Below are 27,904 nucleotides of genomic sequence, written 5' to 3' on the forward strand. Positions count from 1 at the left end.
GAAGCGATTTTAATGCCCCACCTGACTGTATTCCAACATTTCACGTGAAGATGGAATAGCTGCATGCCAGAGTTTCCTTCAAAACACAACCCCAAGACAGACATGCCAACAGAACCATAACAGATCTCATGAGGTTCATACACACAACAATTCCTGTGTCAATGGAAGACATTTCCTACAAAAGACTGGAATGGCCATGGGCATATGACTGGTGCCCCAGTACGCAAACCTTTTCATGGCAGACCTTGAGCAGCGGTTTGTACAACAACAATTCTAGAAACCACTAACATACATGCACCACGTCAATAACATTTTCTTGATTTGGACAGAAGGCGAAGATTCCCTGAAACAATTCTAGGAATCCCTAAATAGCATCCACCACTGCATTAAGTACGCCATGGAATACTCCAAGATGAGTATACACTTCCTGGACACCAACATTTCTGGTGGAAGCAGCAGCTGAGTAGAAACCGCTGTATACAGGAAACCATCAGGCCGAGAGAAATATACCTTCACAGGCCAATTTTTAATCCGAGCCACCCAAAATGATATATCATCTACAGCCAGCCCATCGGATACCAACGCCTATGCTACAACAGGAAGACAAGGGACAACCAACTTGCCAGCCCTTGCATGTCCTTCTTGCAAAAGGGTCACTCGCCCAGACACATTGACAGAGAATTTGATTGGGCACTGAGAATATGCAGAAATGACCTGATTCAATACAGAAACTGGGAGACCACAGAAAGAATACCCTGGGTCGTCACATATCATCCAGCACTAACACAGCTGAACTGAATTGTTAAGGACCTACAATCAATGATTAACAGAGATGAGGAGCTGAGTGGCATCTTCAAGGAAACCCCTTTAATTGCATACAAACAAAATCTCACACGGCCCCTCACTAGAAGCATATTTCTACCGGATCAAGAATAGAGACAACAGGGAACATCCCCATGCTATGTTAGGAGATGCAAAAGCTACCAACACATTTGCACTGAATCAGCTGTAAAAACCCCACAGAACCAAACATTATCGATAAAAGAAAGATACAAATGAATCATCCAATGTGGTATATCTCATCCAATGTAGAAATGTCCACAAGGAAAGTATGTTGGTGCGAGGAACTAAGTCAAAGAATGGACCTGCATAGACCCACCATCTTGCCCCACCATCTTGAACCACAAAATAGAAACACCCATTGGCCAACACTTCACACAAGATGCATGACCTGTCAGTGATGGTACTTAAAGATGGCCTCTTGAATACCACACAAAGAAGAACATGGGATCTTAAGTACTTAAAGATCCTCAATCTGAAAAATGCTGGTCTGAACATAGACACATGATTTATGACACACTTAGGCCTACTTTGAGCCTCAGACCTTCAAGGCAACCACATCGACAGTACCAAACTATGACCTGCTGCTACTACCTCCCACATACAACTTTTAGGCAAAATGTTAAGATCCCAGAATGGGAAGGACACAGGCATCATGAATGGCAATTCTGGATGTCTGAGCAGATATTATTGGTACCCATTATTAAAGAAGGGGCATGCCCATCAAACAGTATAAACTTCACTATTGGAACAGTGGTAAATGATGTTTGTATTTGCCACTTTGTATGCAAGTCGTTAAAGTACTGTAACACATGAGGCACAACTAGGATACATTTGGACATAGCACCTTGGAAGCATAGGGAATATTCTGTAGTTCTGTATTAGTTCCACCACATGCTTACAAGTAGGCCTAAGGAACTCAGGTTAGCCTATTGTAGCACCCTAGCTCTGCATGGAGGCGGCATAAACATGTACCAACCTCTGACAATGTTTATGGTGATATGACTGTTTAAGGTGATATGATATACATTACTGTCAATCATCCAGTCCTGGGTACTAGGGGGTCACACTCGCTATCAAGCCTAAACACAACCTGGTATTGTCAATGTATATTTGGATGGAATCGGCAAAAGGGACAATGAAGAGTGCCAAAGGTTGACAGAAATTGAAAAACCATGGGACCAGAACACATCTTTGGGAGACACTGCATGAAACTGGACCGGAAGCTGTCCAACCTGACAGTAGGTCCCTGCACTGCCACCCTATCAAGGCAGAACAGACTTCAAGTTGGTATGTCACCCAAAATGAATGCAATCAAAGCACTGCATTATCTGGATGAGGAAAATATCAATGCATTCCCCCAGCCCCTTGGTTCGCAACTTGCTGAACTCCTTAATGAACACCTTTAGAAAATCCACTGTACAGGTTTGGATTTTCAGGGTGGCAGGCAGACTTTCTGAAATAGTCCTGCTTTGTAACTCTGCCAGATGCTGGGCTATTCCATGGCCTCTTTATTCTAATCTCCTTCCTCCCTTATCTGAGATTGTGATTGCTAATGTCCGGCACCTAAAAATTATATTATGCAGCAGCATGCTCTACACATATGATCAACTATTGAAATCAATGAACAACACTTACAGAAGGAAATTGCGAAAGACCCACACATTGAGGCTGGTCCCATCATCAGCATGGAATACACCATGTGCCACGTTGCCATGTAACTCCCAATGCCCATGGTTGCAATGCTTTACCTGATGGCCAAAGCCTCAACCTGTTGGAAGGATTAAGGGATGAGTCTGCCCTATTGTAATTCAACCTGGTAGAGCAAGCTACGTGCTTAATTCACTTGGTTATCCTACCGGCTATACAACAATAGAATGCTAGCACTTGTATTGCAGTAGTGATCCACCGATAATTGTAACTGCAGCACACTATTTTCAAGTTCCAATTGTCCCAATGAGATTGGGTTTGGTAACATATTTTAATTACAGGCTTCCTTCTTCTAAAATTGCAGAGTCATATTCTACGACATATTGGATGCATGAAAAATGAGCTTTCAGATCTTGCTACTTATATCAATCAGATTTTGTGATATTTGGTGCATGCTAGCTAACAGGGAGAAGCAGAGTGGCAAGGACACTCAAGTCTTCTTGATGCTGTCGGGTTTGTGTATTTAACAGTCACCATGTAAATAAATATATATATATATTTCATGAAAGGAAATTCAACAAAAAATAAAACGTGACTAAGTGGTGATCTGCTAACAAAATGTTTAATTTCAAAGTGGTCTACCTCAACCAGACTGGTGTAATATATCTATTCCTAGCATAGTCCGTATCGGAGGGGGATATTTTGCTTGAGGGAATTTCATAATATTTTGGTCCCTGCAAAGGGATCATGTAAAGCTCTCCCTCATTAATACTACAGTGGTATCTAGTTTGCCAACACACCATGTTGGGACACCACATATAATCAAAGTGATAAAACAACAATGTATTACTTTAGGTCAATGACAGGAGGTAGCAGAACATTAAAACATTTAAGAACAAAATCCCACGGTTGGTCCATCTTATAAAAGGTGCTGCTGCGAAATATAAGGAGCCCAATAAGGATTACCATAAGGTGTGTAGAGCACAACATATCTCAGGTATACAAAAAAGTGCCTTACCAATGCATGTCTGTTTGGTTGGAGTTCTCTGGAACCCTGAATGACATCTGCAGTAGTAGGATCCAGGAGAATTGACACAATCTCCATTGGTGCATGGGTTCGATGAGCATTCGTCAACATCTGTTGGCATGAAGAGAGTCGATAAACAACATGCCTCAGGCATGCCCTTCTAGCAAACATTTCTCAAATAATTCACGGTCTAATATTGTGCAACCAAAAATAACATCTTGTAATGCAATGGAAGGCTAAAATACAGCATCAATCACTTAACAGCATTTAATAATGGCAATTACATAGATGTAATTGATGGAAAGGGTACAAACAGAACAACTTCACATCTATGGCATCATGTTATGTAACTCTGCCCTAGACGAAAACGACCGGATTGGCACTACTGTGGACTACAGGACTGTCACAAAGGGGTTTTCCCTCAAAGTGAGAGATGAACATTTTATGTAATTAGCAGACACGAAAGTACTCCTAATGAAATAGACTAGCGATGTGCATGGATGGGCAGAATGGAGTTTGTTACCCTCGACCCCAGGTTTTACAAAGATGGCATTCTATATTATCATCAGAATGCACCATTTTGTGATAGGCAGCGTTTTACAATGGCTAAATATCCATTTTATTTTTTAAAGTAGTACCCGGTGCAGACAACGTAGCCAATCAGGGGGCTCAAAATGCAAATCTTAGCCACTGGTAATGAGTAGCCATCTGAGTCACTGATCAGCATGGTGCAGTGCCAGCCACCTGCCTCTGCTTACGTCACCCTCTGCTGTGGCCCCACCATCTTCCCACTGCATCCCCCACATACCCACACCCCACAATTACATGTCCTCACCGGTTTGAAGGCCCTTTTGCCTTATCGTCCACCACCTGATTGACTTTCATGGACATAGAAAAGAGACTGGAGTGTGCTTCTCACGTTTCCATGGTTGCCATCCTTTTTGCAGTTTTTATTTAATGAGAAATGGTCAACACACTCTGTAAAAGTTCTATTACAACCCATGAATAATATCTATAACTCCCTCGATGGAGGGCTTGATCAGACAATAACAACACCAAGAACCTCATTAAAATCTCTCGCTTCACTTGTTAGTGGCCAGTAAAACACTCGGTCTCATGGATTATTGCTTAATTAGTATCTGAGTGCAGGCAGTTTGCCAGCATTTTGTAATACTAGGTTTAAAGGAACAAAAAAATGTCTGTCAACAGATTCAATTGTGTGAGATGAAATGTTAACATGTTGGCATGTTGAAAATGTTAACATTCTTCTAGCGGTAGGGAACTTACGCTCACCCCCCTAGTTTGGGGTTCTCCTTGTAAAACAGAAACATGATTTATGTCCATTCAATGCAGATTGAATGACGGTGCATAGCTATTGCACTTCAGGAATGCAGTAGACTTAAAGAAGAATCGAGTGATAATGATTTAGTTTACTTTGCTTAACGGTATGCTGCCCAAGGCTCTCTTAAATGCGGCTGCTGAAATATCTGCAAGTGACTGCAAGTGACTGGCAATGATGCTCTATAAGAACAAATGAAAACAATAGGAGAGACGTGGACCTGATGGCCATGTTTTAAGCAAAGTGTCTTCCAAGAAGTAGTACAAGTCCCCATAGACAGGAGTTTACTTTGAGGCACTCACACGAAAGAGAATGTGTCAAACCTATGGGCTGTTTTCTACCGTTATCCGACTGAACCAATGATAGACATAGGTTCCTAAATCCGAATCTAAACTGGACATTTCAAGAAGCACTGCCCAAAGGATTTTCTTTTCATTTGTTGAATGTTGATGCTCGGAGTCAGACTCTCAACAAATCAGGCAATTCAAAAAGCACAGGTCTGTACTCTTTCAATTGCATGATGGTAAGACATGTGCAGGTCACGCTATTCATAAAAAAGACTTGCGCATATTTGTAGGGCTGTGTTTCATCACGATGCACTAGCCAATCCCCTTACATAGATCTGTATACACGTTCCTGACACAAAGGCATCAAAGGGTTTCCGCACCGACGAGGGTTAAAGAGCGCATTTTGCAACCACAGACCCTTAAAGGTTCAGTTATTGTGAAACATTTAAAGTAAAAAAAAAAAAAACAGGGATAGAATTCATGTCAGCAGCTCAAAACAGCATCTCGTACCACTACCGTCTCACTAATTAAAACATAAAATAAAAATGATCCTCTTGTGCATTGCACATCCATCTGCACTTGTCCCAAACATGCGCCGGCAACGCTTTTGTTTTTTGCAGATTTTAAAGTGCATTGACATGAAAAGTGTGCTTTGCGGGATTGCGGAGTGGGAAGAAGAGCATCAGAAGGAGTGTGCCTCAATGATGCACACATTCAGAGGCCCTTTGAGTACAACCTTTCTGTCCGTGCACGTGAAAGGGATGGACGAGCGCATCCCATTACTCACGCCCCAAACAGCTGTCCGAGTTGGACAGTAAGCGCCTCATTTACAAACATGTTTTCAATGGGACTTTCCCGTGTTAAAACATGTTTGTAAATCAGGCCCTAGGTGTCCATACAATGCAGCGTTTTTTACAGAACCAATGCTGCCTTGTGAAATGAATATCTTCACGTTTTCCTATTTGTCCATCTGATGCTAATCCAGGCAAAGTGAACAGCATTGTTAGGCAGAATCCCGTGCAGTGCCCTTAAGGACCACTACACACAATTAAGACTACAGGTGGCAATACAAGTTTTACCTTTGGTACACGCCTGTACTACTATGTCAGAGCGGTAGCAGTGGCGGAGCAGCCAGGCTTATCTCAAGAGTATATGAGCAGTAGCAGAGATTACACAAAGGGACCACAATCACTGTTACTCAAGCAAACACTGACTCAAGGTTTCAGGTAAAAAAGAGAAGTACATTTATTTTTAACCATTCGTTATAAACACAACATTTCTATTAAACTCAAATAAAAACCACACGTTAAATATACTACAACTAACCAATTCCCTTTGTACAGTAAGTCTCAAGGTAAGTACCCTGTGTTTGAATGAACCGGTGTTATGAACAAAACATGTTACCATGAATACGATTGCGATCACTTTTTGACAGTTCGGTCTACTAAATAAACGCGTATCTGTGACATGAAATACTACCGGGGCAAAAACACACTTAGCACCTGAGATACCCAGAGGGAGTTGGACGCAAAAATCACAGTTAAGAGTGAGGAGTGATAGGTCGCCTTCCCCTACCTAAAGACCCTAAATCACACTAGGTTATATCCAAGGTAACCTCATTTAATTTTAAGATTACACATACCACACCTGATACTTTTTACTTTTCAATTTATTATTCAAATCGTAAGTCTAAAAAAGCCTAAATCTATAAAAACAGGCTGTGCTAATCACTTACAGTCTAACTGGTGACTGTCCACCAATTCTTACAAAATATCAAACAGAAAGGTAATGGGAACAACAGTATGTATTACTGCTAGTATGCACATGTATAATTGCTGGGAAGAGTCAAAATATATTGCAATCTCCCAATTTTTGATGTTTACCTTAAAGGTTTTGTAAACAGAGCGAATGATCTGATTCTGTATTTGATGTCTTGGTCGCTCTGTTTAAGTTAGGTTGCATTGATATAGGGTTGCTGCGAGTTGTCTAATACAAGCCAGCTATCCTATTCCAAGTTATTCAAACTGAGAGATAGGAATCTACAAATACACAGGTTCCTGTTAGCATGTCGAGATATGTTTCGGCCCTAATGACTCATACGGAACTCTCTCTTGTGCCGTTGGTCTGGATGTTAATATGACCGTCTTCAGGACAAGGACAATGTTATTTTCGTAGTGAATACTTTCCCAATAGTAGGACATCTGAGAGTTCCTCCATTTCTTCGGGTCGTGTATGGTAATGGCACTTTCAAAGGGCCGGAACCACGGTCAAAAGACACCGGGGCCTGTTGCCGAAGATCACACAGTCAGACAGTTCATGATTCAATGTAGCCAAATGTACTTCGATATTGTCAATGTTCGGAAGCAAAAGTTATAAGAAGGAGGGAAGACAAGGGCAAGACATGGAAATGAAGAAAAGGGATTCACCCAGTTTCTTCAAGTAGAACACAGTACCTTCTTCCAATGGTGCAGCTAGTGCCCTGGCAGTTGTTCCTTTTGATTTCCCGCAGACCCACGATTCCTGGAGCTTCGTTGTGAAGGAGTACGTCTTCAGGTGGCTATCCGGACCACTACAGCAGTGTGCAGCGATTTCAACCAAGGAAGAGGATCCTCTGGCTGTGGAAGATGACCTGGTTATCCCCACCAAGCTCAAGGGAAGAAGACCCCGCACTGGATCTTCTCTGAGCCGTTGATGGGAAGATAGCTCAGGACTGCAGCAGGGCTTCACCGGGACGGGGTAGTTGCAGCAGCCGTTGTTATCTCCGCTTCTCTTCGGTTCCTTGTAGTTCCAGTGTCGACTCTCTGACTTCTAGCCCGAGAGACCTGCCTTTTATGCGAAAAATCCCCATTCACACAGCCTGGCTGTCAATCACCCAGCAGGGGGGTTGTCCAGCCCGGACAACTACACTGGCCAATCACGACAAAGTGCGACTTGGGTTTCTAGGGTACCCTGTGCAGGGGGTGACTACACCCCTCCCTCACAATCAGCCCACCTAGACACCCACGCGCCTTGAGGAGGGCTTCTGGGCAGAAGCCTGCCAAAAGACAATGAACAAAGAAGGCAAACCTAGTTTGCCGCACAAAGTAAGACACAAGAAGGACTTTAACAAAAAGAAATGGCGAATAAACCCAACCAGAGCCAAAAGAAAGACAATTTGGTCAAGCGGGTTTATGTTCGAAGCTAATATAATAGCCAAGAACAGTACCACGTTTATCTAATATAATCGCAGTAGAAAAGTTAGGGTAGATACCACTGCCACCAGCCAAGTCTAAATGTTAAAAGAGTGAAACAATGCTCTAGGAGGTACAGATAAAAAGGGGTACGAGTTAACCCTTTCCAGTACTGCATGGAAGATGGGGTGTACTGGATCTGTGGTAGATTGACTAAGTAAAGTTAATGGTAACTTTACCCTTTTCTGGGGGACGGTAGTCGCCTCAGAAATGAAGTCGAGGGAAGTCTCAAAGACAACCCGGTGCCACGGCACTGAAGGTGCTGTGTGACACACAAAAAGAAGGGGGCTACTGAAGTGGTCCACAATCACAAATACAGGTAGAAACACACAGAAAAACACAGGTAAGAGTGGGGAAAACCTCTCACTCTTACTAAGTGGAAAAAAAATAAACTCCAGAAGTCCAGCAAAGCTGCTGGGGGACTCACTAGGTGAGGGAAATTAGCCATAGTTGAGAATTCTCCTTAACAAGCATCAACACTTCTGTGCTTATTTATAGAGCTCTCACTGCATAACTTTATTGCCACTTGCATTTTCGGCAGATTCCAGCGTTGGGTCCTCCTGATTATCTATCCTATTGGAAGAGATAGGTCTTCAGTTCAGATATCCGGTTTGGGTGATTCTTTTGACTTGTAGAAGGTCATGACAGAGGCGGGAGTGATGCAGCCATTTTAGGGCTTTCATGCCGTTTTTGGGATCAGCAGGCAGGGGCCTCTGAGGCGCATAGGCCTGGAATTGTGACATCTGTTTCTTGCAAGTAGCATGGTGTCGAGCCTTCCATGTATTTTAAGCAAGGTACAGTATCTCCAAGGACATCCTGTCCAGCAACAGCTTTTGGGACGGTTGGTGACTGGTTGACCTTTACTTAAGCTAAATATGAGATGCAGCACAGTGTTCTGGACTTTTTGTAGTCTTTTGATTTGATATGCGGGGACATCACATAAAGGACATTGTTGTATTATTACAGCCTTGCGTGTACAAGTGCTCCAATCATCATTGGGTGTTTTTCTGTTTGTATGTAGCGTGAAATAATGGTGATGTGACCACAGCGTTGACCTGTGAATTCATGCTGAGGTTGGCATTCCAGGTGAAGCAAGGCAGTGATCTGGTCATAAAGGTTAGACAGGCCTACAATAGATGGTATAGCTACTGCAACTATTTTAACAACATGGGCTGAGGGCAGGCTATTAATATAAATATATATCATAGGGCAGTGATAGCCACCGTATAGTTAAGGTGATAACCTTGAGTCCTAGGAAATCCAAAAATTCTATTGCTAATAGCTTTTGACTTGCAAGACGGATATGGCTGATCTTTTCCAAACAAAGGGTTTGTCACGCCCCCTCTCCAGCCCCCCTCCCCCAGACCAGACTGGACATTTTTGTAAAGATTTGTTAAAAAATGAAACAGTTATTATGAAAGCAGAAAAGCACTCTTGCCTACTCCCATTCATTTTCCCACAGAGAAAAAGCCATAATTTGGTAAAGCCAAAGTGCAAAAACTGCTGGGCGAATGTGGACCAAATAAGAAACCACTTGGGAATGAAGCATATCCGGGACAGGTTTGGGGTTATTACAGCCAGTAGTTTTTAAAATATTAGATGGGAAAGGGGATGCCCCTGGCTCCCAAAAAAATAACTATATCTCCCATGGTGCTTTGCAGCAGAAATGAAATCTGCCATTTCTTTTGCTCAATGGGACCGATTACCACTGTAATACCGGGGGAAGCTGAAAATGAAAAGTGCTCAAACAGCTGTTTGGAGGAGGAGGAAAAGGGATGAAATTGCATCAGGTTAGAGGCAGGTAAGGGGAAAGAGGATACCATGTGAAACTAGAGAGCGGGGGTGTTCTGCGGAGCCAGTCAGAGTTAAAACATTTTTGCATTATTGGGGGAATAACAGAGGAATCTCGTGAGATTACCGGGCTACAACTGAAGACGCGATCAGAAAAGAAAATGGGTCACACAAAGCAAAGAGTGAAAGGGAATAGGTTAGGGCCAGGGAGGGAAAAAGCAGCTGACGGGAGTGGGGGGAACCATGGAAAGATGCGGGGGACACTTTGTGGGTTCTTTTCCAAGTGTTTTCACAATATGTAAAGCCATGGCTAGTGGGCCACAAATAAACCTTTTGCAGAAACATGTACAGTGGCCACAACCAAAGGCCATGGCTAGTGAGCCACAAAGAAAGCTATTGGTGCAACATGTAGAGTGGCCATGGCCATTGGCAATAGTGAAAGGCCATGGCTAGTGGGACACAAAGAAACCTATTGGTGCAACATGTACAGTGGCTACGGCCGAAGGCCATGGCTATTGAACCACAAAGAAGGCTATTGGTTCAACATGTACAGTGGCTTTGGCTAGTGAGCACCAAAGAAACCAATTGATGCAATATGTACAGTGGACACGGCTGAAGGCCATGGCTAGTGGGTCCCAAAGAAACCTATTGGTGCAAGATGTACAGTGGCCACGGCTGGGGGCCATGGCCAGTGAGCCACAAAGAAAGCTATTGGTGCAACATGTACAGTGGCCGTGGCCACTGCCCATGACCAAAGGCCATGGCTAGTGGGCCTCAAAGAATCTTATTGGTGTAACATGTACAGTGGCCAGGGCCAACGGCCGGTACCACTGGCTATGGCCGAAGACCATGGCTCTGGTTCTCAAAAGAAACGTATTGCTGCCTTATTGGTGCAACATGTGCATTGGCCACGGCTAGTGAGCCACAAAGTAAGCTATTGGTGCAACATGTACAGTGGCCGTGGCCACTGCCTATGGCAAAGGTCATGGCTAGTGGGCCCCAAAGAAACCTATTAGTGTAACATGTACATTGGACACGGCTGAAGGCCATGGCTAGGGAGCCCCAAAAAATGTATTGGTGCAACATGTACAGTGACCACGGCCAAGGGCCATGGCCAGTGGGCCTCGAGGAAACATGTTTGTGCAACATGTACAGTGGCCATGGCCGAAGGCTAAAGCCAGTGAGTCACAAAGAAAGCTATTGGTGAAAAAAGTACAGTGGCCATGGCTGAAGGCCATGCCTATTGAACCACAAAGAAAGCTATTGGTGAAACATGTATCTATCTATCTGTATTCTTGTATTGCGCCACTAACCCATAGGCCTCAGGGCGCACACAAAAAGGAGGAAAGAGACAGAACAACAAAGAACAATGTCAGACAAGGAGAACGAGGAGACATGGAGACTTGGTGAAACTTAAACCTCATAAAGACCAGCAAAATGAGGAAAAGATAGCGGAAGACTGATTTCAATACCGAGAGGGCTATGCTAAGAAGACGGAAGAGACCTATCCTTTGTCAAACAGGAAGGTCTTCAATTGCTTTTTGAAGATAGGCAGAGACTCACTATTAGAGAGGTATTTAGGGAGAGCAATCCAGAGAGCTGGGGCCCAAGAGTCAAAGCTAATACCCCCAAATCTTTTCAGGATAGATGGGGGCTGAACCAAGACGGTGTTGCTACTTGAGCGCAAGAAACGGGTGACAGGTTTCTTTTTGATCCTAGTAGCGAGATAGGATGGAGCTTGGCCATGAAGGCATTTAAACACAGTAGTAAGGCCTTTGTGGTGTAAGCGCTGTTTCACAGGGAGCCAATGAAGGCTGCGCCTGGCGTCAGAGACGTGCATGTTGCGCTTAAGGCCCATTACAGCGCGTGCTGCATTGTTTTGTATAATCTGCAAGGTTTTAATGTTGGCCTGGGAGGTACCGATCATTAGAATGTTACAATAATCAAACTTGCAGTTTACAATGGCGGCTGCAATCACAGCAAGGTTCTCTTTAGACAGATAAGGACGAATCTGCCATAAAAGCTGAATATAATAATGACACAAGGATTTGAGGTAATTGGCCTGACGGGTGAAGGATAGCTGCGGGTCAAAGTAAACTCCCAAGGTCTTTACGGACTTAGATACGGGAATTATATGTTGGCCAATCAGAAAGTTGTCATATTTTGTGTCGAGTTTCTTCAGATTTTTCTGGGTACCTAAAATCAACAGCTCTGTTTTTGCATTGTTGAGGGCCAGTGAGTTTAATGCCATCCACTTCTGGATTTCAGTGAAGTGGCTAGTGGGCCGGACAGTGGCCGTGGCTAGTGGGCTCCAAAGAAACCAATTGGTGCAGTATGTACAGTGGACACAGCGAAGGCCATGGCTAGTGGGCCCCAAAGAACACTATTGGTGCAAGATGTACAGGGGCCATGGCTAGTGGGCCCCAAAGGAACCTATTGGTGCAACATGTGCAGTGGCCAGGGCCAAAGGCCATAGCTAAAAACCAATTGGTGCAGTATCTACAGTAGCCATGCCCGGGGGCCATGACTACTGGGCACCAATGAAACCTATTGGTACAACATGTGCAGTGTCCAGGGCCAAAGGCCGGGGCCACTGACTATGGCCAAAGGCAATGGCTGGGGGGCCCAAAAGAAATGTATTGGTGCAACATGTACAGTGGCCGTGGCCAAATGCCATAGCTAGTGGGCTCCAAAGAAACTATAGTATAACAAAACCCATGAAATTCTGTGCAAACACTTACTTAAGAGAGTTAAGCTGATGAGATTTAACCTGAAAAAAACAAAAATCTATGGTCCAGTTTAATCCACTCAAACGATAAGAAATTGTATTGTACCCCTTCTACATCACTGCATCCCTATGTCTACGACATATCACCTGTTTTCCCATCCTCCTATCTTCTGACGACTACTCCTTTTTCTCTGCAGACTAAGGTCTGAATAGACCGGAAGGGGGTCCAATATACCAACCTCCAGGCAAGTCAGGTGCTCTGAGACCGCTAAGGTGGTGATTTGGCTGAATATAAAAGTCATATAAAATAATGTAACAAGGCATTTGACTGTTGCTGGAAAATGAAAGTAAATTGTATATATAACATGATTTTACTGGAGCGCATACTGCATCTTTAATTAATAAAGCTGTTGAGGAGTGACGGTCCCGTAAAACAAAACAACTGACATACGTGACAGAGTTGATGTTTCTTTTACCAAAAATCTGTGAAATTATTTAAAATACTATGCAAATAATCTAGAGTGTATTGTAATGAATGTGTTGCTGTATGAACCGTGAACAATCTTAAATATCATACACTAGTATAACTGTAGGCATTAGATGAGATGTTCATTCTTATTGCAGACAATGGTAAGTTGATAAATGTGTGTTTGCTTTATCGTGATATCACGTATTGTACAGTAATAATTCACTGAACATATTTAAATTGGACAATTAGCAAATGTAACAAAACTATCCCATTTATTAGTATACTTTTATATTCAATGGCAAACTGTGTTATCTTGTTATAATGCTTTGATATGACAAGGTATGCATTAAATATCTTTCAGATCTTTGTAAACAAATTACATTTCTAAAAACACCTATTTCATACATATATATATTCAGTGAAAAAACTTTGTTAAAGGGACGTTATGATTAAGTTGCGCTACTAAAAACCTATGAAATTCAGTGAAAAAACTTTGTTAAAGGGACGTTATGGTTCCAAGTAAAACCGAAAAACCCTTGAAATTCGCCAGTTATGGTAAGCTAAGCAACCATAACTCGCGCCACCACCGTGCACTGCTAAGGCTAACACCCAAGACATCAAAGCTGACATCACAAATGTCATTGATGACATCACTGATGACATCCCATGTCTGGCTCCCCCTTTTTTCCTTTACTGACATGTCTAGGCCACATGGTCTTCTTCAGTAACAGTCAGTAATTAAAAGTGGAAAAGGTAGTATATTTGTAGACTTATGCTTCAAGTATGTTCTTACAATAATTCCCTTAGGGTCTAGTCATATCATATGAAACATATACTTAGGGGAAGACACAAACTTGAAAGACAGCAATCCTTTCTGTGCGTTAAAATAATCAGTAGAGTTGTCAGCACTTTCTGATAGTTCTGTTGTTTTTTATTACTGTACTTTCCCTGTATATGCTCCTATTTTTATATCTTGTATTCACACTACTTTCCTTAGAGTCCAGGCACATCATGTGATATAAATATATACATAGGGTAAGTAGCAGCTTTGAAACAGAGCAATCATTTCTCTGCATAAAGGTAATAAGGTAGGTTATGAACACCTTTTGCTACTACTGCTGTTTTTTTTCTTACTTCAATTTCCTTGTATATACTCATATTTTATGTGGTGTTCTCTCTTTGTGTGTTGTCTATAATAATGCAATTATGTAGTAAGTGGGTTTTATTATCTACTTATCACATGTTTCACAGTATGCAAAAGTCTAATAAGAAAGCAGTTATCTTTTCACTATTCAACATGGAAAGCTTATGAATATTGCACCTCCATCATGTATGCTGCACACAATGCCTATGTTTCTACATGAGCACCATAGTATACTGGATGGACTAATTAGCACTTGATATTTATTACAATGATCCTTGACACTTTTTTTATTAACATTACAATAAGAAACCCTTGTACAGACTTTTCATGAAAGGTAAATGCACATGTGATGTCATCAGTGATGTCATCAATGACATTTGTGATGTCATCTTTGATGTCCTGGGTGTTAGCCTTAGCAGTGCACGGTGGTGGCGCGAGTTATGGTTTCTTAGCTTACCATAACTGGCGAATTTCAAGGGTATTTCGGTTTTGCTTGGAACCATAACGTCCCTTTAACAAAGTTTTTTCACTGAATTTCGTAGGTTTTTAGTAGCACAACTTAACCATAACGTCCCTTTAACAAAGTTTGTTCACTGAATTTCATAGGTTTCTAGTAGCAAAGCTTAACAATAGTAACTTTGACTTTATGTACATGTAATATGGAACATACTGAACCACTTCTACTGAATGTAATGTCCGCGAACATTTTTGATGTCCGCTGACATATTCGGACAACAGTACCACTACCTAAAAAGTCTGGGGGAGGTATGTTTAATTGTTATATTACAACATGATAACATTTAAAAAATTCACAAAGCAGTACACATACATATTATATGTAGTAATACATAAGAAATGTAATCCATATATGTACCGCACTAACCATTCATTTAAATACAATATATTCTAAAATGGAATATACCAAGAGAAGATAAATAGGCTTCCAACATAATTACCTCACAGACACTCCACAACTAAGACCAAGACCAGACCTACAGAGTACTCAGAACATATCTTACCTGAAATAGTAAGTGTACATCATTTTGCTCATATCTTTATAAACTTTCTGTATTAGATTAAAAAAAAATATTATATATTTTTTTTTCTCACAGAAATGTCTAGTACTCTGGAATGGCTAGAGGAGCACCTCCCACATGACGAAATGTCAGAAAATAGTGAAGATAATGGTACACACTTTACAATATAAACCATTTAATTGTTATTTTATATATATTTAACATATATATTTATTTTTGTACAGAGCATACCAAAATAGAAAATATGTCTGAAGAAACTGTTACGGAAAACACACTTGACAGCTTAAAAGAAAACATTGATTTATTATTGAGCAATTTTAATAATTTGAAAACTTTTGTTGAGGATCATTTTAAAACAAAAACCTCATACCATTGTCCCACATGTACTTGCCCATATCCCAGTCAATTATCCCAAACCCTCGCCATAATCCAAAACGTTTTGATGAGACTTCCATCCCTTCTTCACCTGATACCAATCATGTTGAAACCCCTAATTCTCCTGTTTTTGTTTCTGTTTCTGCCTCACCTTCTCTGTAATAAATTATTAATATCTGTGAAATAAAGTTACATTTTTATATTGTGTTGTAATTACTTCCCATTTTTTATTTTTTTTAAAACAATGTAGATGTCCGCGAACAGCACGGGTGTTCTGAAATGTTCGTAAATAAATGAAAATGCAGGTGTCCTAAAGAACACTATACCTGCCCGTACTGTTCGCTAGCAAGTTGAAACTGTTCTAACAACACAAGTGGTGTCCTGAAATGTTCGTAATTAAACGAAAATGGAGGTATCCTAAAGATCACTATACCTGTCCGTACTGTTCGCTAGTAAGTTCAAACTGTTCTAAGAACCCAATTGGTGTCCTGAAATGTTTGAAATTAAACAAAAATGGCAGTTTCCTAAAGAACACTACACCTGTCCGTAATGTTCGCTAGCAAGTTAAACTGTTCTAAGAACACATTTGATGTCCTGAAAAGTTCGTAATCAAACGAAAATGGAAGTGTCCTAAAGAACACTATATCTGTCTGTAGTGTTCACTAACAAGTTTAAACTGTTCTAGACCATACACGATGTCCAGAAATGTTCGTTTGATGTGTGACGCACTTTTAATTAATTCAGGACCCCAACACTGTCCGTAGAACATCAACGCGGATGCGCAAACCAATGTCCGTGCATTTGGTGTCCTGCGGACAGGAGCTTCCTTCGCGGACCTGTTCGCGAAGAGATCATGTGACCGCGCCCATGCTGATCGCGTGTTCTGAATGCGGACACTGTTCATGTCCCTGAACAATTTAAAAGTACATTTTCGAGTAATCCACAATATTTTTCCATAAAAACTTATCATGGCACAAGTCTCACATAGTAATCCTGAGTTTCTACATATCTTTTGAAACTTTTTGAACCCTTTTTTGTGTTCGATCTGTCCGCGGATAGTGCGCATGTCTGTGAGCCGCGTACAAGCACCCCTATAAAAGACCACGTCCTAGAGCTTATTCCCATTGTGTTTCTGGCTATTCTTCAGAACACAGCTATTTCTCCAGCAACTTGCTGATTCGAGATGGCATCCCTGGCTGCAGAACTGCCACCTGGTGCTGCACCTGCTTCAGCACCATCCCCACCCCCTCCACCACCACCACCTTCCCAAGGGCCTGAAGAGGGGAACAGGAGTGAGGATGCAGTGGAGGAAGAAGAGGATGACGAGAATGAGGTAGAGGAAATCCCTACTACCCGCACTAGACGTGAGTCTTGGGTGTGGCGGTTATTTTCCATTTATGGGAATGATCCCAAGGCTCGTGCGAACCGTGTTGTCTGCAATGACTGCAAAATGATACTCAGTCGCGGGAAGCACGGTTCGTAAAGCTTTGGGACCACAACCATGAAGCGACACCAGAGGTCATTTCACTCTGGGGCTATTCGCAAGGTTGTACCTTGCGAAGAACGTAGTAGGTTGATTTCCTCTACTTCATCCTCCGTTTATGATCCTGTCACCACAAGGACCACCTCTGTCGGACAGCGTCTTCCTCAAGCTGCCTCACAGGCCATACAGAATTCTGATGACCCTTACCTTTCGAGGGTCACAGTTGTATGTATGTACTGTGACACAGTACTAAGCAGGGGAGAGCGACTTCGGAGTGCTTTTGAGACTATCGTCTCAGAGCACGAGAAGACCTGCTCACTACCCAAATGAAACCCACTCTACATCTTCCTCTCTCAGCTCGCCCTTTCTTATCCCTGTGGTTGGTGTCCCCCCCTTTACCCTCCTTTCCCCTCCTCTCCTAGTGTGTTGTGTCTAAAAAACCAAAAAAAATACAAAATTACAAAAATAAAAAAAAATAAGGCTCTTTTCAGAGCCGCTTTTCACAGTTACAAAATAGAAGTGAAGATAAATAAAGCAGGACCCTGTGTATTTCTTAAAAGACCGCGGACAGTTCGCGAACATTAAAAAAATTGGGGTGCTACCCTATTGTTACCATTGCATTTTTCTCTGGGAGGAAGTGGTGGCTCTGAAAAGAGACTTTGGGGGGTGTTTGTATGTCAAAATTATAAATACTTAACACCTACTTCAAAATGGATGCTGTATTTCTAAAAAAGGTCGCAATGCATTTTGTACATTTCTCAGAGAAACCTGATTGCCAGCGTAAGTAAGATGGACTCCATCTCTGCAAAAAATGTATGTACTACGAAACATAATATTTTCATTGTGAAAAGAGGACATGCCAAAATCTCTTAGAAATGCACAAACAGCCTTATTAACATTGCGCCTTGCTTTTTCCATTTGTGTACCAAATGAAGAAGAACAAAGCCACATTTGTCTCTGCGCAATCCGTGAAAATATTCTTGAGAATTAGGAAACATGTCCATGACTTTCCCAAGTCCTTCTTTCATAACAAATTGCAAAGAAATTCCAGACACATGTCCTAAACGGTTCCCTCCACAATGAATTACAATTATGTCTGCATGTTGCTTTGTTTCCAAAGTAGCACAGAGAGGTAGCAAGTCCAACAACTTCATTCCACGTACTCCATGCCATTGTACTTCCACATGTGGAAATCCAAGATCTACAGCTACTCCACAGCTTTCTGCATGCACCTTCAACCAATGTATCCACAAATCTCCCAAAATCCAAACAATCTGTTTTCTGAAACACACAGCCATAGCTATCTGTTGTTCTCTCAGCAAAAGAGTATCTGATAAACTCTCTCCTGGCACAACACACCCACTAAACTTGCTTGACCAATCCCTTTTAGTACTCATTCTCATTTGCATGACTTCTGAACCCAAAAATCCCCGGATGTAACTCCCGATGTCCGCGAACTACCGCCATGTCCGCGGACATATCATAACATGAACAGCCCTTCTACCATTTCCACTTCACTCTCTGTGCCATTCCCTCATTGGATGTAGCTAAGAAATCACATGACAATGCACCAATCACATTCAAGACCTCTACATCTAACTGCATCATCATAGATCAGCACTGCAAATGTACTGTGAATCTCTCTCATATCATTGGCAAGCACCATCTACAAGAAATACTGTCTCCAAGATTTCTGCTTGTAGCTCCATACATATCCATATGCATGAACACAAACTACAGGTATGCATATTTTCTGTGCAGTACATGAACACATTTTCATGAACACATTTTCAAACTGACTTTTAGCTTGTGTAATCTATAAAATGAATCTACTGTCTTTTTTCGAATTTCCTAAAATCAACTATCACTTATAAACCTTTATACTATTTACTTTCTTTGTACACACACTATCAAATCATGTTAAACTAACATTTTTGAAATGAAATTTATAGATTACATATATTCAAACAAAATTGCATGCATGCACACTCTATGTTCAAATCTTAAAAAATAATACTTCTACAATTACATTTTTTATTTATTTATTTATTTGATTACTTTAATTTAAGCATGACATTAAGGCACTATTACCTAGAACAGCTTAGTTACAGAAATGGTGGTATTCAGTGGTGCATTATGAATTTCACAAGACATACTAAAGATATTTTGTTTGCTACAGTTACTCATTGCAATACAATTTGTTAATTAAGAACATATCATATGTATTGAACTGGTGCGACGTATCTTATGTGAATAAAATAGTTTTAATGGTTTTAAGGAAGGCGCTGAGGATTTCAATTAAAAAAATCAATATCTAAATTAAAAACAATGCTATATACAATCAAAATTACTCATTTCCTTCTTTTACAATTGCAGTGAAGACCATTCTCCTGAAAAGAAGCAGCCGAATTTCAAGAACAAAGAAGCACTAAGAATTAAACTGCTCATTTTAGAAAAAAAGTAAGTAGAATATCACCATAATATTTGTATTATTACTCAAACATACTGTAAAGTTAATTCATGCTATTTCTGTGCCTAAAAATAGAGATTGTGCACCATTCTGCCCAAAAATCCCCATGTCTTAAACAGCGATTAACAGCCAGAATGGCGCACAAATTCCTACTTTTGGACACACAAATTACCCAACTCAACCGCTAGAATTTTCATATTATAGAACAAACAACAGTTTTTATTGTATACATTAGATTTACTATTTGTACTTCTCCACACCACTAGCTTATTTTTTTCTGTCATCTGAACCTGAGTTTAGTAACATATTAATTGAAGAATACACATCCCTACTAGTTGTAGTTCCCAATGCACAATCACACACCATTACATACATCATCTTACTCAAACACTCATGTACACAGCACACATACATTGCAGAACACCCCAACCCATACCTTCTTTATTTTTTTCAACAGACCCTAAAGAATGCCGACCAAAAGTGAAGTCCGTAGAAAGCAACGCAGAAGTAGAGCAAATGAAAATAAAAGTGTCCAAAATAAGCATCCATCTCTAGCAGAATTTGTAAAAAAAGTTGAAACAAAACAGCTGATACAGTCATTTAGTGAAACACAAGTAGTTTCAAGTGCAAAAACTTTGCCTCCTCTATCAAAATGTAAAACAAACCAAAAAACAATGAACAGAAAATCAGCTATCACTACAGATAAAACTACTTCTTTAAATTTTAATATAGTGCAAAGTAAGCATACCAAGAAAAGTATTTTAGCCAAAATGTTCCGTCACAAAGTCCTTCAAAATCTTATAAAAACAGGAGAGAAATCAGGTTCAATGCTTAAAACCTATCGTAGGAAATTAATTTTAGAAGCGTTGATAGATAGTGCAATTCTTCTCAAAAGAAAGTTATTTATTTTAGTGTTAAACAAAATGAAACCACTAACAAAACTAATAACTAAATTACAAAAAAGACTTCTCAATAAACGGAATGTCAACAGAAAGAACTTCTTAAGTACCTGCAGAGGTGAATGGAGTCATACTACGAGCACAGAACCATACTTTAATGAAGAAGCGTAAAAACAAAAGCAAACAACTACAATTGCCATAGATAGCAGTGGTCGAGGTTATGAAAAAGTTAATAATACAATAATGGAACAAGAAGTACTCCTTACAAAAATATGCCCTGAAAACTTAGAATTACCCCTCCACTCAACTGAATCAGAACGTCTAGTGTACAAATGGCCATGCACGTCAATATGTAACATTCCAAACAATTTTTCAAGTCTTTACGCCAATTCCTCCATCAATATGTAAAAGCACAGACAAAATCAAAATTAAATATACTGCAAAATATGGATATCTGTCCAGTGCGCAAATACACAGGACTACAAGGGCATTCATTGGCCTGCATTACAGGACCTACTTGTAAAACCACCTTCCAAGATATCAAAAGAATATCAACACATCATTCAACTATAAGAAATCTAGTCTATAAACTGTACTATGCTAAAAGTCCTGCTTTAGCACTAGCAAATTTAAATAACATTCTTCTACATGGTGCAGCGAATGACCTACTTCAAGAAATTGACTATATCCAGAAAAAATATTTTGGAAGTGAAAGCCATTTACAGAATGAAATAGCTTTAAACGCAATTAGCAACAATTCTACACATGGCAATCTTTTGCTAAACACATACAGAAAGAAATACTAAAATTTAAAAGTACATCAGCTGAAGTACCAAACCATGTGTGTGTATGTTGCCGCAGAACTTTTTATAAAAGTAACACGAAAACTGTAGACCTATCATATAAAATAGAAGACAATGAAGATTCTAAATGGTTTGAATTAGGTCTCTACCTTGTAGCAGAAAACAAATACGAAATAAGTGACCCCTTAATACTTTGCAGTTACTGCACTACAAAACTTGACAACATCCAAACTCCTTCACGTGCTATCACAAATAATTTGGAATTATACCCACTAGCAAAACCCCTAGAACAACTTAATTTATATGAGAGCATCATAATTCAAACAGTACACCCATTTCAAGCAATAATACGCCTTCAACCAAAAACAGCAAAATTACCTCCCTCTGAATTGGTAAAAGGCATTCGTGGAAAAGAAGTTTATTTACCATTAGATCTAAAAGAAGGAACAAGTTACTTACCTGTAACTGTTGTTCTCCAGCATGGGTCTGGCATGGATTAACATGCTCATGAATATTCCCCGTCGTCAGGCGGGGAATCCTCGGTAAAGAAGAAATCAGTACCAGTTTCGTTTCTGATCTGTCTTTCTTAGTAGTAACCAAACACTGATCTCTGGGTCATACTGCCCCCAGCCAATGACTGCCCTCTCCCTAAGCCCCGCCTCTGGCAGCCATCCTCAGATTTGGTAGCACGCCAAGTGGCAGTATGACCAAGTGAAGAGCCGCAGAGGGGTAGGTGGGAGGGTTTGCATGTGAATCCATGCCAGACCCATGCTGGAGAACAACAGTTACAGGTAAGTAACTTGTTCCTTCTCCAGCATGGGGTCTGGCATGGATTCACATGCTCATGAATAAAAGAATACATAGCAGTATACACATGCACAACCACGGGAGGTGACAACAGGCTCAAAATTAAACAATACAACAACTCAACATTAAGCATCTCATACCTCCTCACCAGGCTCACCTTAAGCGAACAGGTTGCGCAGCACTGCCTGGCCGACCCTGGACTCCTCCCTGGAGTCCCGATCGACGCAGTAGAATCTTGTGAAGGTGTGCGTTGACCTCTGTGTAGCAGCCCTGCAGATGTCCAGCAGGGGCACACCAGACAGGAACGCTGTGGTAGCAGCGATCGCTCTGGTCGAATGGGCTCTCAGACGAACGGGCAGCGGTCGGTTTGCCAACCGGTGACAATGCATGATGCAGCCGGAGAGCCATCTGGAAATGCAAGTCTTCGAGAGAGCCTTCCCTTGATTCACAGACTGAAAGTTCACAAACAGTTGTGACATCTTCCGAAAACTCTTCGTGTGGTCCACGTAGAACTTCAGCGCTCTAGCTACATCCAGCGAGTGCAAAGTCCTCTCGGCCGGTGTCGAAGGCGACAGGAAGAAAACTGGTAACACCAAGGGCTCGTTGAGGTGGAAGTCCGACGGCACCTTGGGCATGAAGGAGGGGTGCGTCCTCAGCACTACCCTCGTGTTGTGAACAGTCAAGTATGGAGGCTTGCAAGATAGGGCCTGAATCTCTCCCACTCGTCGTGCAGAGGTGATGGCCATGAGGAACGCTGTATTCCATCACAGGAACTTCAAAGGCGCCAAATGCATAGGCTCGAATGGGGCTCCCATGAGCCTGGTCAGCACCACATTAAGCTCCCACGCCGGGGCAGGGGCCTTCACCGGCGGGAATGATCGGAATAGTCCCTTCATAAATTCCTTTACCAGGCGATGAGACCACAAGGACGACCGTCCCACAGTCCTGGTATATCGTGAGATGGCAGCCAGATGTATTTTTATGGAGGCGTGAGCCAGTCCAGCTTTGGCCAGCGACAGTAGGTACGGCAGCACTTGAGGGGCCGTAATCCGCAGAGGGTTAATCTTCTGTGCACGGCACCAGACAGAGAACCTCTTCCATTTATGACCGTAACACTTGAGAGTTGAGGACGCCCTGGCCTTTGCAAGAACCTCTCTGCAATCAGCCGGGATATAGTGCTGCAGGCGCCAGGCCTGCAAGTTCAGCGACTGTGGGTCGTGATGGAGAATGGCGCCTCCTTCTCTGGAGAGAAGATCCGCGTCCGCCGGCAGCTTGACTGGTGGGGACGATGACAAGTACAGAAGGTCCGGGAATCAGATCTGCTTCGGCCACGCCGGTGCGACGAGGATCATCCTGCACCTGGACTTCTTGAGCTGGTTGATGAGGCGGAGCAGCAACGGCAACGGAGGGAATGCGTATAGAAACAGGCCGTCCCAAGGGAACGAGAAAGCATCGCCCATGCTCTTCGGCTGTCGGAACCTGCTGGCGAACCACTGGCACTTGGAGTTCGTCGCCGTCACGAACAGGTCGATCAGGGGTTTGCCCCATCGTTGGAAGAGTCGATCCGCTTGGTCCTGGCGCAGTTACCACTTGTGGCACAAGCGTAGCTCCCTGCTGAGTGAGTCCGCGATGGTGTTTTTTATTCCTGCCAGGTGGAAGGGAACCAGAAACATCCCCTGGGCGACGGCCCAGTGCCACAGATCTTGGGCCTCCTTGGATAGGGCTGGGGATCTGGTGCCTCCTTGCTTCCGTATATAGAACATCGTGGTGGTGTTGTCGGTGAAGATCCTCACCACTTTGCCCTTGAGGGATGGAAGGAACGACTTGAGAGCCGAGAACACTGCTCGGAGCTCCAGAATGTTGATGTGGAGAGACCTCTACTCCGGGAGCCAAAGGCCTCTTGCGTGGAGGTTTCCGGTGTGGGCCCCCCCAACCCTCCAGAGAGGTGTCCGTTGTCACCGTCTCCTGAAACGCCTGAAATTCCGTGCCTGTCATGAGGTAAGCACGGATGCCCCACCATAAGTTCGCCCGACGGAACTCCTCGTCCAGAGGGATCCTGTCCTCGAAACAGCCCCTCGCTTGAAGCCAGCCGGCCTCGAGAAACTCCTGTAGCGGACGCATCCGAAGTCTGCAAAGGGGTACAATGTAGATGCATGAGGACATCATCCCGAGGAGGGACTTGATGGACCTCACCCTGGCCACGTCTGTGGCTAGCAGGCGCTGCACCTTGCCCAGGATGGTCTTGGTTCTCTCCTCTGAAGGGGAGGCCAATTGCTCCACTGTATCAAGTTTCGCTCCCAGAAACAGTGCTATCTGCGATGGAACCAGGTGGGATTTGGGGTAGTTGATGGCGAACCCCAGCTCGTGTGTTCGACGGCGAGTTCCCTTGTCCTTGCCCAAATTAGCCAGTCGTCCAGGTAGAGTTAAAAGTGGATCCCCTGCAGACGCAGACGCGCCGCCGCTGGTGCCAGGCACTTGGTGAAAACCCTGGGTGCTGACTTTAATCTGAACGGTAGGGGCCTGAATTGGTAGTGGCGTCCCTGAACCACGAACCTGAGGAACTTCCTGTGCCTTTTTAGAATAGGCTTGTGGAAGTAAGCATCCTCCAGGTCCAAAGACGATAGGAAGTTGCCTCCCTCCAGCTGTCCCAGCACGTGCTGAAGGGTGACCATCCTGAATTTCTGCACCTTGATGTACTTGTTTAAGCGACGCAGGTCCAGGATGGGCCGCCAACCGCCTGTCTTCTTCTTGACGAGGAAGTACCTTGAGTACACTCCGGAGCCCCGGAGCCCTCTGGGGACAAGCTCGATGGCACCTTTCTTGAGCATCACCTTTACCTCCAACAGTAGTTGAGGGACGTGATTCTCCTTCCTGGCCACGGGAGGAATGCGAGGGCACTTCTTCTGGAATTCCAGTGAGTGCCCGTTGGCCAGGGTGTCCAACACCCAGCAGTCAGTGCAGATGGACTCCCACACGCTGATGAACTTCGTCAGCCGGCCTCCCAACGGGGTGCTTTGGTGGGGGCCCGACAACCGGGCCGGGTCAGTCTTGCTTGGAGGTGGCCTTGCCGCCTTGGCCTCCTTGGTGACAGTGGCGGGAACCCCTTTGCTTGCCGTGACCTCTGTAGGACTCCTGGGAAGAGGAGCGGGCCGCCTGGCGGTAAGTGGAGGAGCCACCGCTGGATCCTTTGGAGGCACCCTGTCTGCCTCCGGAGCTCTGAAAGGGCCGCTGCTGTTGAAGCACCCCCAGGGCCCGGCCCGTCTCCGAGTCGGTCTTGATGGCCTGTAAGGACACATCCACCACCTTACCAAAAAGGTTGTTGCCGTCGAACGGCATGTCCAACATCCTGGTCTGGACGTCCTGGCGAAAGTCTGTCGCCTTGAGCCATCCTCGTCGTGGAAGGCAAACTCCGTTGCCCAGTTGACGAAATCCGGTATCAGCAATGTCCGTTGCCACCTTTATGGCATGATCCGACGCCACCTTGCCTTCCTGCAGAATATCTAGGGCCTCTGCCCTTTTTTCATCAGGCAGGAAGTCTAGCAGGGAAGCTATCTTGAACCAGAGCTCCCTGTCGTAGAAGACCACGATCGCTAAGGCATTGGCTGCCTTAATGACTCGTCGTCCCATAGAGTCCAACTTCTTGCCCTCGCTGTCCGGCGGGGAAGTGGAAGTTGAAGCCGCCGCACCCGCTGCCTTCTTCTTAGCCGCTGCCGAGACGACAGAGTCCAGCGTGGGCTGGGTCCTGAGGCACAAGGGGGCGGCATCGGGGACTCAGTACTTCTTCTCGTACCTGTCCCTCTAGGCGTGTGTCGTGGAAGGGTTCTTGAGGACAGAAAGCCCCTCTTCCCAGATGTCGTCGAGTAAGGGCACCGCGAGGACTGTCTTCCTCTTGGCCTCTCGTCGTTGGTACAGAAACCCCTCCTTTTCTCTTCTTCAGGGCAGAGCTGGAAGAGCTGGAAGAGCTTGGATGCCCTGGTTATCATGGCGTGGAAAGAGCCAATTTCGTCGGCTGGAGACGCCCGCGCGGGGGGGGTGATGACGCGGTGTCCGCTGTGTCATCGCCGCCGTCATCGTCCGTCCCCGTCGCTGTATCCATCGCCGTATCCTCTCTAGGGTCCGGCGAGGGGGATGAGGGGTCCACCGGTCTCACCGGCACGAAGGGCGGAGTGGGGTGGACTCTCCTCCGCTTGTTCGGAGGGCTTCCCGACGGGCCTGGTTCTGGATCCTCCGTCAGGGTCTGTGGTAATCTCGTCCTTATCTCGGTGCATAAGGATTCGATTGTCAACAAAATGGCCGCCGAGCTATCCTGGTGCTCCGGCAATGGCTGCGACGGACAGGATGGCTGCTCCACTGGGCCCTGTTCGTCATCGTCGTCGCTATCTTCGATCACGTCAGCGGGGACTGCTTCCTGGGATCGTACCTTCTTGAACCTCTCGTTGAGGCCTATGAACCTCTCATTGAGGACTAAGGACCTCTCGTTGAGGCCTAAGGACCTCTCGTTGAGGCCTATGGACCTTTCGTTGAGGCCCTTCTCGGTTTCCACCAGTTCCTCCTCAGAGGCTGATTCCGAGTCTGTAATGGCCACCAGCACCCCCCCTCTTTATCAGCCGGCAGCTTCACGGGGGTCTTAGCGATGGGCTGGAAAGAGGAATCCCTCCGCGTTGGCAGGGATACTCTGGGCATGGACGGCATTTCCACAGGCGTAGTCTCAGCCGGCTTCACCAGGGTCGCAGCGACCACTTCGGTAGAGGTCTTTGCCGGATGGATCAAAGCCCTCACCACCTTAGGTGCGTCCTGGGCCTTCGCCTTGGTGGGAGGGTCAGCGCCTCGCTCCTCCTTCGAGATCGACCGGGTCTGCTCCAGCGGCCTACCCGGGTTCTCGGACTTTCTCTTCCCCGAACCAGAGCGCTGGCTCGTGGTCGAACGTGCCGGGGAAGTAGCGCCCTGCTTGGCAACCGAAGAGCCCGACCTTTCAGCGCTCCCGCTGCCCGCGGACTTGCGGTGCTTGGCGTTCTGTTGGGCCCCCGGTCGCTGGGGCGCCCTCACAGGACTTAGAAACCCGCTCAGACTTCTTCTTTGCCTTCTCACCTGCTGTGCCCTTCTCCAGCCAGGCGGCGAGGCGGGAACAACGATCATATTTGGTCCGTTCCGAAAGGTTCTTGCAGAACGCACAGTCTTTGTCAGCGTGCGTCTTGTCCTCATGTAGGCAGTAGAGACATTGCGAATGCTCGTCCTCCTTGAAAACGTTCTCTAGTCCGCATCAAGGGCAGCACCTGAACAGCTTGGATCCGGGCGTCGAGCTTCCCTTGTCTTGGGCCATGTCCGTTGAGGTAGGCCGCAGATCTTGCGGAATCCTTCAAGAAGTATAAACTCAACGAAAACTTCACCCTTGAGGGGCGTAGAAGAATTCCAAAACAGGTCCCCGTTATCGGAAGTAGAAACGGTGGAGCTTGAGGCTCAATTAAACCGAAAAAATGAGAAAATCTCCTGAAAAAACGTGAAAACGCAGTAAAAAACTCGAGAGC

The 27,904-nt window shown here is 44.1% G+C and overlaps 1 protein-coding gene across 1 annotated transcript in view; it reads right to left on the reverse strand.

The window, feature by feature from the left end:
- FBN2 (fibrillin 2) overlaps window positions 1–27,904 on the reverse strand; it is a 1,178,594-nt gene that overhangs the window by 496,078 nt on the left and 654,612 nt on the right. Inside the window, exon 12 of the mRNA XM_069625622.1 lies at window positions 3,509–3,628. Within this exon, the coding sequence (XP_069481723.1) occupies window positions 3,509–3,628 (120 nt within the window). The remainder of the gene's footprint in view (window positions 1–3,508; window positions 3,629–27,904) is intronic.

This window comes from Ambystoma mexicanum, chromosome 6p (assembly GCF_040938575.1).
Source record: "Ambystoma mexicanum isolate Mex_15411 chromosome 6p, UKY_AmexF1_1, whole genome shotgun sequence".
NCBI lineage: Eukaryota > Metazoa > Chordata > Amphibia > Caudata > Ambystomatidae > Ambystoma > Ambystoma mexicanum.